Raw genomic sequence first — 15,610 nt, forward strand, 5'->3', positions numbered from 1 at the left:
TATATTTCTGGAATCCTTGTCACGACCATTACCAATTTCTTCATAGATATTGGGTTTATCTACACTTTTATTTTTGGTGCTTATTTTCATTCTTAATTTATTATATCTTTATAAACAATTATATAAGCACATAAAATCACATAATTCACATAATATTCAAGTAATTCCTTTTTATTACTTCAAAATGAGTTACAATGGTTGACCTTGACTATTACATCATTATACTAATGCGTAGCCCATAAACACGGGCGTTACAATATATTTATCTCTCTCTCTCTCTCTCTCTCTCTCTCTACAACCAAACACTATCTTTCTAAAAATAAGGAGACGATTTCACAACTTCAATCACTAAAAAAACATTAAGAAAACTTGTTGGTTTGTTCTCGGATTCAATCATTATATGTTCGATTTTTCGTCTTTAACGGAACCAAAAAAACATTCATAACACTTCTGTGGGTTTTGTAGATTCGATTCTTCGACGATTTCATAAGTTAGGTCGCAAACAATTCATTTGATTTCGGCGGTTCTCTCATTCCATGGGCTCGATTTGCTGTTTCTCTGATTTCTAATTGTTGTTAATCTGATTATCGCAAGTAAGTTCATCTAAATTTCATTTTATTGCTACTGTTGGTTTCGACTTTAGAACACATTTTTTGTTTATCTGCTATTGTTGGGTATAGATTTTATGATTCCAATTCGGCACAAGCTAGCAATTTTTGTATGGGTGACCTCAAAGTCAAAGTTGATCTTTTGTAGTACTTCGTATGTTAGACTCTTGCATGCTGAGAATTTCTTGTTCATACTTAAAATGTTGACTCATTTACTCAGTTACCTTTTGAAGTGACAAAAGATTAGTTGGTCTCTTGTATGCCACGACCAGTTGTTGTTTATCTTCTTTTAAATTATGGTTTATTTGGAGCTGCTAGAGCTACTATAGTTTAAATGGTTATGTTTATTCCAAGTTCGTATGGAGCATTCCACGATTATAGTCACTAAAGGACAACACATTAGTGTTATATAACGTTGTGCTATATATATGAAGCCTTATTGCAAGCAAGTGACTCTAGAGAGTTAAAAAGGGGCGTCATAGGTACTGTTGCTGCACATTTCTCGGTATCGAACCGGACTGTTAGTCGCATTTGGCATCAAGCTAAATCTCAGTTTGACCAAGGACTACCAGTTGATCTATCTTCAAATTTGGAAATGGTTGTTGGAAGAAAAAGGGTGCAAGTAAATTTAAATCAAGTTTTAGATGTTCCATTACGTCGTCAAATTATTATACGGTCTCTTGCAAATTGTTTAAATGTTTCTAAATCAACTATGCATAGACGAATCAAGGAAGGTGCCCTTCGACCACACACAAATGCCATCAAGCCGACTCTTACTCATGAGAATAAGAGAACAAGATTAGAATTTTTTTTATCTAAGGTTAGTCAGTCATTATCAAGCTAAATTCCCACATTCCATGATATGTTCAATGTTGTCCACATTGACGAGAAGTGATTTTACATGTCAAAACCATCAAGACGTTACTACCTTGTCTCCGGCGAGGATGAACCATTAAGAACATGTCAAAGAAAAAAGTTTATCACCAAGGTTATGCTCCTAGCATCTGTGGCAAGACCAAGATTTGATGCATCCGGTGACGAAATTTTTTCGAGAAAAATCGGTATTTACCTGTTTACAAGATTAGAACCTGCTAAGCATTCAAGCAAAAACCGTGTTGCGGGAACGTTGCAGACAAAGCCTATTTTATCGGTGACTAAAGAAGTAACAAGGTCATGGTTGATAGAAAACGCTTTGCCGGATATTAGAGCTAAATGGCTGGGAAGTCAACTTGGTCCCATATTTATTCAACAAGACAACGTAAAGCCCCATATTGATGTTAATGACATCGAGTTTCTTGAAGCGGCATCTCGAGATAGATTTGATATCCGTCTAAGTTTTCAGCCCCTAATAGTCCGGATTTGAATGTGTTAGACCTTAGATTCTTTTCGAGTAATCCAATCACTTCAAGAGAAAGAGGTTTTGGGTATAATTAATGAGTTGGTTCATGCAGTTGAAACATCTTTTGAAAGAATGGAATCTCAACAACTTAACAATGTGTTTTTAACTCTACAAACGTGCTACACCTGAGTCCTGGTTAGTTCCCTTTCCTACCCTCTATTTAATTAATTTTTCAGTTTTGGTCCTTATGTTGGGCGTACCTGGATGGTAAGTTGGGCGTAAGGTTCATTAAAGAAAACGTCATCGTTTTGGAGTACGTTAGGCGTACACTAGTGTACGATGGGCACTCGGCCTGGAGGAAAACCCTAATCTTGGGGGTTTGAACCATATATATTGATCCTTAAGCCCCATCTCCGCACCCTATTTCCAGCCTCCATCATTTAAGACGTTTTCTTGCAAACCCTAGCCCCCATTAGTGCATTTTGAGACCTTGGAGTGTGTTTTTGTATGTTCCAAAGGAAGAAGAAGGTGGTGGTGAAGTTTGGAAGCTAGAAGCAAGCTTGGATCGGGAAGTCTTGCATCATTCTCCGTCTCCAGAAGGTAAAAAGTTCCCACCTTTATGGTTAAATTGTTAGATCTAGCTTGCATGGTGATATTATGAGCTTTTGTCCCCAAATTATGACTTTCTTGTGCATGGCATGCTATAGAGCATTTAGGCTGTCCTTTTGGACGTTTTTCCATGTCTTGAGTCATAAAAATATGATCTTGGCCCCTGAGATTCTTCCATGCAAGTCATTAAGAGCTTTAGTTGTTAAGAATAGTTAGGGTTTTGTTGTTGGGTTTGTTCTAGGCATGTAAAACCATAAAGTTGGAAACTTTATGGTTTAGGATATGTTTTAAGACTAGATCTGAGACTTGGAAGAAATGACTTAAGGGATTAAGCTCTTAAAGGTTGGATTTTAAGCCATCGCATACGTTGAGCGTACGCCGTTAGAAGCCCGACCAGGATCAAGAGTACGCAGGGCATACGAGCCAAGTATGTTAGGCGTACTCAGTTTGTGTTGACTTCTGACCGTTGACTTTTTGACCATTGACTTTTTGGTCGTTGATCGCTGACAGTTGACTTTTGACCAAGTTTGACTTTAGGTTTTTTGGGAGTATTATAGACTAACATTACAAATTGGGTCTCGGTTTCTTGTTTAGGCGCACAGTAGAGCCGGTGTGTGTGTGTGTGTGTTACAAAGTTTTGTACAGTTACTCCTTGATGGTGAGGTGAGTTCTCTCACTATGCCAATGGGTCTAAGGCACCAAGGCCGACCCATTTATTGATTTTATGTATACTAGGATGTAGGATTGCTATTATAGTCATATGTGTGCTTTGTTTGTGTATATGTCGACATCTGGGTGGTTGGGTTGAGACTAGAGGCTAACAAACCCGGTATGGTAAGGTTGAGGACACGTTCCAACAAACGTGGATGGTTAGTTTGAGGCCACGTGCCAACAAACCCTGGATGGTTGGGTTGAGGTGTTACTGCTCTGTGCTGTAAACCAACAAACCCGATATGGTTGGGTTGAGGTCAAGGACCAACAGACCCTGTATGCATGTTATGTATTATATATGTATTATCTGTGGTGTATGGTATTTTGTGAAGCTCACTAAGCTATGGCTTACAGTTTGGATTTCAATGTTTCAAGTACTTCTAACGAGAGGGGAAAGGCGAAGGCGTAATTGTACACATCATCCAACTTTTTATGATTAAGAGATACTATGATTTGATATTTTGACTTATATTGGTTTGTAAAACAATGTTTTGGTAATTATTGAACTATGGGGTTATGTTTTAAAAATGAAAAATTTTACTCTGATTTTTGGGACGTTACAAAGCGTGTATGAAGGAAATCATATAGGTTCAAGGCGGCAACAATTACCAAATACCGCATATTGGTAAGAATAGGTTGGAACGGGAAGGTAACCTACCACTCCAAATTAAATGTGATCAAACTCTCATAGACGAGGCTCTATTGTATTTGGCTGTCTAATAAAGAATTTGATAGACCTTGGTCTTTTGTATTTTGTGTGTCTGTAAGTGTATTGTATTTTGTGATTTGGAAAGTTAAAAAAAATCGCACAGTAACCTTAGTCAACTATCACAACAATTTAAGAAATTGTTTTGGTTTTCTAAAGGAGATACAAGAGTCAGTTTACTGTTTAAAATAATTGAGACTTTGATTTTGACTAAAAAATCTAACAACTGTTGCAATAAATTGAAAACGACAATAGAAAGGAGAAAAACCAATAACCTGAAAACGACAATGAAAAGTTAAACAAAAAAACCAACCACTTAGTTGTTTAGAGAAAACGCAGTGAAGGAAAAAAAAGAAAAAGAAAAGATATTACTTATTATGCATTTAATACCATTACTAATGTATTGTTTCTTAAAAGAGTATGTTGGTAAAGATGCAATTTATTTATGAAAATGGACTATCATTTTGCGACATATGGAAAAGAAAAAGATGGACTATGAATTTGGGACGGAAGGAGTATAAAATATTCTAAGTATTTTAAATAATGGATATACATTATCAAATATGATTGTACGAAATTACTTTCGTAATGAATTTATGGGTATCAAATAATAGATATCATATTATTCTATTTAAAGTCGCATCATTTTAATAGTCGCTACCCGTGAAAATAAAAATAAAGGTCAATTTAAATAGACATATTTTATGTGATATTATTTTAATGAAATATATCTATAGGTTGTGTTTGAATTTGGACTTACGATTTAGGTTTTATATTTAGCATTATATGTATTCCTTTATTATTTTTAATGAATTTTAAAACTATACTTTGATACATGTTTTATATTTAATATTATATTCAAACTTTTAATATTTTTAGTTTAATTAAAACTATCTATTTTAAGGAAAAAATTATTATTATAAAAATTATTTTTTGATCAACTTTTTTTTGTTAATTTGACATTTTGATTTATATCTTATATTTAAACTTTTTAACTATTTAGAAAAAAAAAGGTTTTGAATATATTATAAAAATTATTGTTTTGAATTTAACACCATATTTAGATTGACAAACTAAGTATATTATATTGAGAATAATGAATTGATATTGATATTACAATAATATTGGATTTAATGTATTAATTTAAAAAGAAGTTGAAAAATTGGTTGTTTCAAAAATGAATGTGGTTGAAAAATAAATCTCTAATATATATATATATATATATATATATATATATATATATATATATATATATATATATATATATATATATAGATATTAATCGAACACGGCTATAATGATTATATATATGTGACTTAATTTAAAAAAAAAAAAATTTTACTTTTGATTGTAGACCTATAACTATTGATGGTTTTTTTACTTTTTTACTCCAGTTTTAGAAAGAATTTTTTACTCCAGTTTTAGAAAGAAGTCCAGTAGACCAAACTAGAAACATATTATGGCCCATTAAGGGTGGACGCCTCCGTCAGTCCATCTCCTCGTCCCATATTTATATTGGATAAAAAGTGTAAATGTATTTGTAGACATACTACATATATGTACATACATGTATTTTATGCCTACTTATTTGGTGATTTTGGTCGTTAAAATAGTTAAAAGACAGCACTTTATGTATGTCATAAGACAATAAGCAAAAGAAGGAAAAAGAAATGATGATATGAAGATATTTAGAATTATTTAACTCATATCTCCATTTTTTTTTTCGGTAGGTGGGGGAAGGAAAACCATGAGTATCATTTTGGTGAATGGGAGACTGCGATGCAAGACTGGTCTAGCGGTTTTTTATGCCCCAGGCAAAACCGTATAAAAATGCCCCATTTTAATGGTATTGATCTACTTCGAACCTTTAATTGAAATATAATTTAGAAAGCAACAATGTAACAAAACCTTTTATTTAAAGAGACTATACAAACTAACATATACAAACTTTGACTTAAAACAACTTATTACGACATTCTTGAAGCAAAAATACAAATTATTCTATCACATTTGACACTCGCTAAGGGTGTGTTTGGGATTGCTTTTTAAACATAAAAGTCTTTTTTATAAAAAAAACTTTTTGTAAAAGAACTTTTTCTAAAGATGGTATTTAAAATGTGTTTGGTTTGCTTTTTATGACTTTTAAGTGATAAAAGCTAAAAGTCACAACTTTTCCTTCTTGACTAATACTTGATTTTAAAAGTTCTTTTCAATTTGTCAAACACCTTTTAGTAATTTTTAACTTTTTGAAAAAGTTAAAAGTCAAAATGATGATTTAAAAGGAATTCCAAACACCCTCCAAAAATAACTTTCAATGATAAAAGTTGTCACACCTTTCGATCTTTCTTAAGTCTTGTACATCTTAAATATGACTTCAACTTTAAAATATTATTTTACAAGGATGCTTCAATAACCGATCCAATCAACAAAACCTTAGATACAGACAAACAATTGGAAACATATATATGATTACAAAAGCAAACAGAAAACAGCAACACTAGGGGTGACAATCCTCGACCCAACCCTACAACCCGACACTGACCCAACACGAAAATAAACGGGTTTGGGTTGAGATTTTTGACCCGCCAACCCGCTAACCCACCAACCTGTTAACCTGTTTATTTCATGGGTTGGGTTGGGTTACCTGTTTGGGTTCGCGGGTCAACCCGCCAACCCGATTATATATATATATATATATATATATATATATATATCAGTTTTGAATATTTGATTATCGTTTAATCGTTTTCCAAATTCCAAAACTGCAAAACATCTTCGAGTCGACTCAGCATGCCCTAGCCCCTAAGAAGCCCCTAATCAAAAAGAAATTTAGTCTTTAGTCTCCAAACTCACGACTCCGTGTCTCCCGGCTCCATCGATTGAGGCATCAAGTCATCGACTGTCATAGTGTGGTACGCACACCACTCGTCTTCTAGTCCTCCGGCTGTCGCACACCACTCGTCGTCGTCACTCCTATTTATTACTTTATGTTGAATGTTTAAGACTTTATGAATTCATTTTATTTGTATTTTTTATTTTATTTTAAAATGTGTTGCTTATTAAATGGGTTATACGGGTTGGGTTCGACCCACTGACCCACGAACCAATATACTTATACGGGTTATATGGGTTGGGTTGGGTTGATGTTTTCAACCCGCCAACCCGTGACCCGCCAACCCACCAACCCATATATTATATGGGTTGGGTTGGGTCAATGTATTCTGACCCGCCAACCCACCAACTCGTGACCCGCCAACCCGAACCCAACCCAATTGCCAGGCCTGCAACACCAGTGGACAATATTAGCCACGAGGAAGCACAAAAAACAATTAAATTAGTGAATTATATATGTGAACAACCCAAAGAAAAGCCCTAACAAGTAATATAACTCTCCAATATAGCAACAAACTTGTGAACACAACAGCAAAAGTCAACGAACTTTTATACAACAGAACTAAACAACTTTGTTGAAACACCAATCATGGGATCCTACTTTCTGAGCATTACTAGGAATAGGAACCAACTTGTGAACTCCCCACAAAAACCAGGAGCAACAACTAACTTTTGACTTCCCATTTAGCGACTAAAGTCAATGTAAAAATCAGAATAGCACCAAACATGAAAACAAACCACCATGACAACTCCAAAGTCCAATATATTGAGAAAATTTACTGTATTATAACAACAATAGAAATATGGAATAAAGTAGCAGATATTCTAAAAGTTCATATTAAATGCCTCCCGATTCACATCACAGGAACAAAAACACAAATCAGAGCAGATTTCAACTCATAAATTGGAGCTCAAATAAAGGAGAAATCTTTTTGACTATAACTCTTTTTACTGTACGATTCCAACAAGTAAAAAAACAATCAAATCAGTTGATGAATGAAAAGAAATCAAAAATCATAAACAGATAAGAAAAAACTAAGTAAAGAAAATAGAAAAAGAACTCAAACAAATCGTTGTCCTCTTGCTGTCTTGCTTCAGGTTGTAATGCCTAACCAGTAGTCTAGATTTAGAAGATTGATTGAAGTCCAGAACTCGGAATTCAGATTGCAGGTTAAAAGTAATCGAGCTCGACAACAAGTTAAGATGATGGATTGAACGTAGGCAGCACAAGAAGTTTAGAGAGATTGAGAGAATAGAAATCAAAGTACCCTATATCGACTTACTGATTTAGAATGAGAAATTGAGAATAGAAATCAGGCATTCATTTACTGATTTAGAATGAGAAATTAAGAGAATAGAAATCACTATCAAATATCGACTCGACGACATCTACTTACCAACGTACGATTTTCAATTTTCAAGAGTATTACAGATGGCGATTTGGCGATTGCAATTCTCAAAAGTTATTTGGCGCTCTCAGCTTCTCACGTGGTCACGACTTCATCATCTCTAGACGAACCATAGTTGACTAGACCTAAAGTTTGGGTCAACATAATATATATACATAGTCACGGGTGGATAAAAAAAAAAATTTAGGGTGTTACTTATAAAATATTTGAAATATATATATATATATATATATATATATATATATATATATATATATATATATATATATATATATATATATATATATATATATAAAAGACCGGTCCGTTGATTTTGAAGGCCCTATGTGAAAAGTGAAAATGAAATTGTGTAAATTTAAAAAAGAAAAACTAAAAACTAAATTAAATTAGATAAAAATGGAATTATGCAAATTTATAAAATTTGAGGTGTGAAATATGTAAATTTTGAAAACTAACTTACTAAAATAATTTAACTTCTAAATATGAAGGGCCAAAGTGTAACTTAAAAAATAAATTATTTAAAAAATAACACACTATATGTAAGGAGGTAAAGGTATCCACCTGGTAATGTATGGAAAAGTGGTATAATTCCTTATTCATTGCCAAGTGAACTCCAAATGGTTTTTAAATAACGGATAATGACTTGAAAGGGTAACAAACTATATTATTTGTACATATTTGGTCACTTAACTTTTTTTGGTATTCTGTTAAACATTAAACTTGTTATTTCGTTCAAAAGATACTATTATTACCGGGTATTGAAGGTTTCCGGCGAGTATCATTCCGGTCGTCTTATCCGGTGGTGTTCCGGCCAAATGGTTTTAGGAACAATTTCATATTTAAAAGCGATTTTAAGAACACTCATTGCCATTTGTTCGCCTGTTTCTGAAAACAATTTTAGTTTTCGAGTTCTTCGTTCATCATAAATCGAAGGTTCATAAATCGAAACGATTTCTAGAACACACTCACACACTTACATCTTCTTCAATCAGAAATTGAAGGTCCAGATGATGAACTCGAGATCTTCCATGTATGAAGACAGAGGTAGAGGTGTGATGGGTATTTGAAGGTGCCATGGATGAAGAGCCAGAACTCGAACCTAGGTTTCGATTTTCAGGTTGTATTCGCCGGAAAATTCATAGTTTCGCCGGAAAATTCAAGTTGACCGGCTAAACCTTCAATACCCGGTAATAATGGTATATTTTGAACGAAATAACAAGTTTCATGGTTAACAGAGCACCAAAAAAAATTAAGTGACCAAATATATATAAATGATATAGTTGGTTACCCTCTCAAGTCATTATCCTTTTAAATAACTGGCACCAAAATATATCTTATTTCTAAATGCAAAATATATATATATATATATATATATATATATATATATATATATATTGAAAGTTTGAGGGTGGGTCTGGGCCTACCCTGGTCCTAAGGTGGCTCCGCGCATGTACATAGTACTCCGTAATACTTATTAAACAAAAATTATGCCCCCATTTACTTGATTTCATGATGTGCCTTAGCCCAACTCGTCAATGTATTGGGCTGGGACTGTTGTGATGGCTTCAAAGAAAAAGGATATATTGGCATTTTGCATGGAGTTCAATTTGACTTTCTTATACAAGTGGAATGGTTTGTCGATAAAAGTAAATTGTAATGTGTTGGTAAAAAAAAATATATTCATGACAATGGTGGTCGATTGCTTTCTTGTGGAGATGAGATAAAATCAACTTGGTGTGGGCTAACTTGTTAGCTCTATTAATCGACTATATTTTAGTAAATTACACAAATGGTCCCTATGGTTTAGGGTAATTTGCGCGTTTGGTCCCTAACTTATTTTTCTAATTCGGAAGGTCTCTATTGTTTATTTTTGTTACGCGTTTGATCCATGTCTTACCTAAAAAAATTATTTTGCTCTTGATTTTTTAATTTATTTAAATAAACACACCCTAACCCCACCCCCTCACCTTACCTTACATACCTCATCATTTTTCCTATTTAAATAATGGTCTTTTTTGGTAAGACTGGGACCAAGCACGTACCAAAAAAATTAGTGGGGACCAAGCGCGTAACAAAAACAAAGAGTAGGGCCTTTCGAGTTAAAAAAATAAGTTAGGGGCCAAGCTCGCAAACTACCCCCAAACCATAGGGACCATTCGTATAATTTACTAAAAAATATAGTAAATTACACAAATGGTCCCTATGGTTTACGGTAATTTGCGCGTTTGGTCCCTAACTTATTTTTCATTCTCATCTTAGGAAGTGTGTTCGTAACGACACAACCACAATGTTTTGTAATGATATTTGGACTGGTGATTATCATTTAAATGATTGTTTTCCTGATATTGTACTTGTTGGAGAGATATAAATATCCTCGAACTGTGAAATTGTTTACATAGTTAACTCCATTTGAAACACCATAGCGTAACATTGTGTTTATAAAGGAAAATATAGATCATTACTAGGTATGATTTGATCTATGATAAGTCATGATATGCTTCCAAATTGTTTATAGGGCATCTGGGTACCTGTTTTCGGAACTGTAACAGCCTCGAAACTGCCGATTCTGGAACTAGAACCATCTTAAGCGGTTCCGATTCTGGTTTCCTAAAGTGATGGAACCGCCCTAAGCGGTTCCGTTTCTGGTTCTCGTTTTTTCGGAATCGCTACCAGCTGGGTACCCACCGGTACCGGTATATATATATATATATATATATATATATATATATATATATATATATATATATATATATATATATATATAATGTATGATTATGTGTGTGTTATTTAGACCGGTTTAAAATATATTGGTCTATCTTTGGTCCGAATTGATTCAATTTGGACCCAACTAAATTGCGGTTTTATAGACAAAAGTTAATAAAATTCATGTAACTAGGTTACCTACTCTTGGAACCGGAACCGCCAGTTCCGGGACTGGTTTCAAAAATTTAAGAACTGCCTAGACCGGTTCCGGTTCTAACTTTCTAGGAATTGTCGGTTTCGGTTCTTGCCAAATGAGGTGCGTACCTGCCTATGCTTATCCCTATTGAAAATACATATATTTTACAATCAAATTTGGGTAAAATGCAGAACAAATCAACCATTTATCTAATCAACATTTAGAAAAACTCTTATATTTTATTTATACACAGAAAACTCTTATATTTTTATTTACCTTTCAGATTTATCAAAATATTCATTTGTTTAAGAAGTTATCGGATGTTTTGTGACATGACATTTATCTTTTTTTTCTTTTAGGTTGACATGGAAAAAAATAAATGATGTTACTTATTTTTGTTTGAGTAAATGGTCGTTGAGTAAATAATATATTTCTCACGTTTTACCTTAAACAATAGGCAACTTCACTTATTTTTGTTTTTATATTAAACTAAAAACAAAAAAAAATGTCATGTCACAATCAATCTGTAATTTCTAAAAAAAATAAATATTTGGGTTAGTGTGAAAGGTAACTGAAAAATGTAAGGTTGTATATAAACAAAATATAACGGTTTTCTGAGTATTAGTAGATAAATGGTTGTGTTATTCTGTATTTTACCCATCAAAATTCTAAATTTATCAAACATATATTCTTTTATAAATTATGTGAGTGTGTGCGTGATTATTTTATGTTTAATGATTTATAGGTCTATTGACTTTTAAATGTGTTATTTTTATGGAATTGTTCGACTATGTTCAACTAAAAGAGCTTATTGGACTAAAGACTTTATAGGTTTCTGTTGGATTAGGTTGACAAAGATCGCTGATTATCATAGAGTTAAAGTTGAAGGCTGAAAGGTGTCAACATGGAACTTGGAAGGATGACACTCACGTTTTAGCATTCCTTAAGCAACACGCTGATCTTTGTTGCCTATGGGTTGCCATGGGTCTGCCCCAAAGATATATAATGTTGAAGCAACTGCGAGATCTCATACATAACACAAATAATTCAACACACACACACACACATAAACACAAAACTCTCTCGATTCCCTCTCTTGTTTTTCATCTTCATAGTTTTAGGGTTTGTACTGTGCAAATTCGTTTAAAGTCTATTTAGCAATCATTAGGGTAGAGGGAGTCCTTCTCCTTTAACCCTTCCAACCCACTTGCAATCTGAGTGTCACATAAACTTTTCTTCCTCCTTCCACTCCCATCCGTTGCAGCCACAACACAAACAATTCATCTCTTCCAACCCACTCTTAATGTACAAGTACTAACGTGATACAAGTTGGTGGTGCACATGAGAGAAAGAGATGAGCCGTTACAAGGAGGCGGTGAACCCTCTCAACCATCATCTTGCCAACCCACAATGCAAGGATTCGTGATCTTGAAGGTACCTCCAATACTATGCCCATCTTAGGTCACGAGATAATGTGTATCAATTTCTGTTAGGTTTTGTTTGTTTTTTTAAAAAAATCTATTCAAACCACTTCTTGCTGCGCGACGCAGCACACACGCAACATTTGCCCTCTCGCAACAGTTTGTTTTTTAGAAGGCTTCAGATTACAAAACCTCTGCGCGTGTTCTGCGCGGCGCAACACTTGATTTACATCTTCAAAGCTCTTCACCTTTCATTTTCTCCAAGTGTTTTTTTAAACTTTGATTTTTTAAAACTTTTATTTATGGATTTGATACAATTTCTTTTTATAGTTTCCACAATTTTTTATAACTTGATTTTTTTTTTAAAAAAACTGTGATTTTTTTAAGTTTTTTTTTACTGTTTCTGTTAATAATATTTTCAGTTTCAGTTGCATTTTTTTAACGTGTGTAACTTTTTACGAACTTTGTAGACATCGTTTACAATACTTTCTTAATTTTTTTTTATTTCCTTTTTTTATGTTTTTTAAAATTAGTTTTTTTTTTTCTAAAATAAAATTGATAGCTTCTTTTAGATTTTTTAGAAGTTTTATATATATATTTTTTTTACATGTTCATTTTAATATTCTTTCAATGTTTTAAGACTAGAATTATTCAAATTTCGGTGTTGAGAACTATTCCAGTTTATAAAATTAATTTATTTAAATGTCAGTTTAATGCAGCAGTCTGCAGATGTTAAAAAACAAACATATTTCTTATTATAGGCTGCAACCGTTTGTTCCACCTCTTCTGATACCTCTTCTGATACAGAGGATTGCAGAGGTGGTCCACAGACTTTATGAATTTTAGCTTCGAAAAAACAAACTGCACCTTGGTGTTTTGTTTGTTGTTGTGAACTGTAACTTGTTATTGGGGTTAAATTTGTTAGGTTTTATATTAAAACCATTTTGTCAATTTTTGAGTAAAAAGTGTCTTTCAAGTATATATTAGACCCTATACTTGTAATTTCAACCAATTTTATCTATTCCTGTATTCCCAGCCTCCGAAAGTGGGTTACGCCAGTCACGTGTGCTGCTGCACTATTATGTTTTTATTATTTCATGTTATAGTTACACCGATTAGCAAGATTTTATGTATACACTACTAAATTTTGAAGTTATAAATTACAACGATAGATAATATAAGTTTGTTTATAAAAAAGATATTCAATCCAGATAAATTTAGTTACCATTTGACGAAATTGATGGTTATTTATTTGAGAAATTAAATATTCTCCTACCATTTCTTCCTATTTATCTTCTTACTCATTTGAAATTGTAACACATTTGAAATTGTACCATGTTTATATTTTGATAAAATTAATTATATTTCAAAACACTTGTAATTGTTATCATTTAAAGTGAATAGGAAAATAATTACGTGGAAAAAAAAGGAGGATATTTAATTTCTCTATTTAATTATTTAATTTAGAGAAAAGTATTGCTAAATCAAAGCACAAAAGCACGGGTTTGGTCCCGCCTTTCACCCTTAGTTATTGCCTTTATTTACGAAAAACACTCTACTCCCTAAATACGACGTCGTCGGCAATGTCCAACAACGCGCCCACCGTATCCGCCCCAAATTTTCTCGCAAACAGAAACGGATCATTTCGTCGTATCACAGACGCATCAGAACCGTTCATCTCCTCGTCACCGTATCTCGGCCGTCGTCGCCGGAGTGTTCTGATAAACTCCGGACCCACATCCGAAGCCTGAAACGTATACGGGTGACCATGTTGGCCTCGCTTCCAGTCAACGTAGGTCAGCGTAGCTGGCACGCATCCTCTCCTATCCACCATGGACAAGAGCGTAGGGAAGTAGTTCTCCTCAGGGTAACACCTGCCTATGTTCTCCTGCAGACACGGCAGCTTAAATTTGGACCATAGACGCGTGTCACCAACAACCACCCTGGCGTGATGACGTGTCAATACAGAAAACTGTGACCCGATTCTGAATCTTTCATATGACACCTCCGGAAGCATCACTGTTTCCCCACGCGCTGCCCATCTTCCCCACGCGCCAACCTCGTTTTCCAGGATCTCTATGAAACTCTTCTTGGAGCTCATCAGTGTTTTATAGGTGAAATCGAATGAGTGGAGAGGTATGCAAGAGGGAGAGAGCAGGGCAAGCATGTAATTCGCCGGGTCGTGAAGTAGAGCTCGGGCGAGTAGCCGTCGATGAGCGGCGGCGAGTGTTGGAGTGTTGCGGCGGGTGGGTTTTGAGGGAATGGTGCGGTTGCTGAAAACTCCTTGAAAGAGTAGGTCATATCGGAGATTAGGATCGGCGTGTATGTATATATTGTATAAGTGTTTTGTTTTGGTGCGGTTGAAGTAGAGCTCCCAGAGTGGCGCTAATGGCAGCCGGTCGGTAGTGAGGAACATGAATGCAAGCTTCTTTGGTGCTCCGGCGGGTGATGGGTTTGGGTTGACACGAGAGGCCAGGTGGAAAAGCGAGTTATCATCCATCTCTTCTTCCATGAATCTGTTGTTGGGCTTTTGCAATTGGGGTGGTGGGGAAACGGTGGTGGTGAGGTCGGTGTTAATGGTGAAAACGATGGCAAGGGGATGAGTGAGAAGAAGGGCGCAGAGAAGAGTGAGAGGAGTTGGGGACATGGATGACACAGGTAATGAAGTTTAATGGGGAATGGAGTAGAGCCGAATGCAGAATACGTTTTGATTTTGATTGAAGCTCTTATTCAATGAGTTTTCGAATTCCCATGATATGCTCCCTCCCTTCTCAACGTTTATCATGTTAAGTTTTCTTGTTGTTTTCTGAAAGTTTAGAATTGGATTGATGATTAACTTGTGTGTTGAATACTTAAATTCATAACGTAATAACAAATTCCTTCATTTGCCTGGTCATGTTATTAAATTGTTATTCGTATGTATTATAGTAATACACTTTTTTACATGCATTATTTATCAACTTGTTACCCGATTTAATCAATATTTTTCACAAAAATGTTGTCTACGTTGTTAAAA

General features: G+C 34.3%; 1 protein-coding gene and 1 long non-coding RNA gene across 2 annotated transcripts; both read right to left on the minus strand.

Annotated features, from left to right (window-relative positions):
- Positions 1-6,335: 6,335 nt before the first annotated feature.
- LOC145116925 (uncharacterized) lies at positions 6,336-8,377 on the minus strand. The gene is made up of 2 exons (XR_013712385.1): positions 8,263-8,377; positions 6,336-7,254 (listed from the first exon to the last, which is right to left on the minus strand). It is a non-coding gene; the product is annotated as an uncharacterized LOC145116925 (long non-coding RNA).
- A 5,756-nt stretch (positions 8,378-14,133) lies between these two features.
- Positions 14,134-15,241, minus strand: LOC145117044 (glycosyltransferase BC10-like). Its single transcript, XM_079053356.1, has one exon. The coding sequence runs from the start codon at positions 15,239-15,241 to the stop codon at positions 14,150-14,152; it is 1,092 nt and encodes a 363-aa protein (XP_078909482.1). The 3' UTR covers positions 14,134-14,149.
- Positions 15,242-15,610: the final 369 nt, after the last annotated feature.

This window comes from Lactuca virosa, chromosome 5 (genome assembly GCF_052849685.1).
Source record: "Lactuca virosa cultivar CGN04683 chromosome 5, Lactuca_virosa_CGN04683_v6, whole genome shotgun sequence".
NCBI lineage: Eukaryota > Viridiplantae > Streptophyta > Magnoliopsida > Asterales > Asteraceae > Lactuca > Lactuca virosa.

What these genes read in the sequence shown, in the direction of transcription:
- LOC145117044 (XM_079053356.1), bottom strand. Translation starts at nt 15,241, where the DNA reads ATGTCCCCAACTCCTCTCACTCTTCTCTGCGCCCTTCTTCTCACTCAT.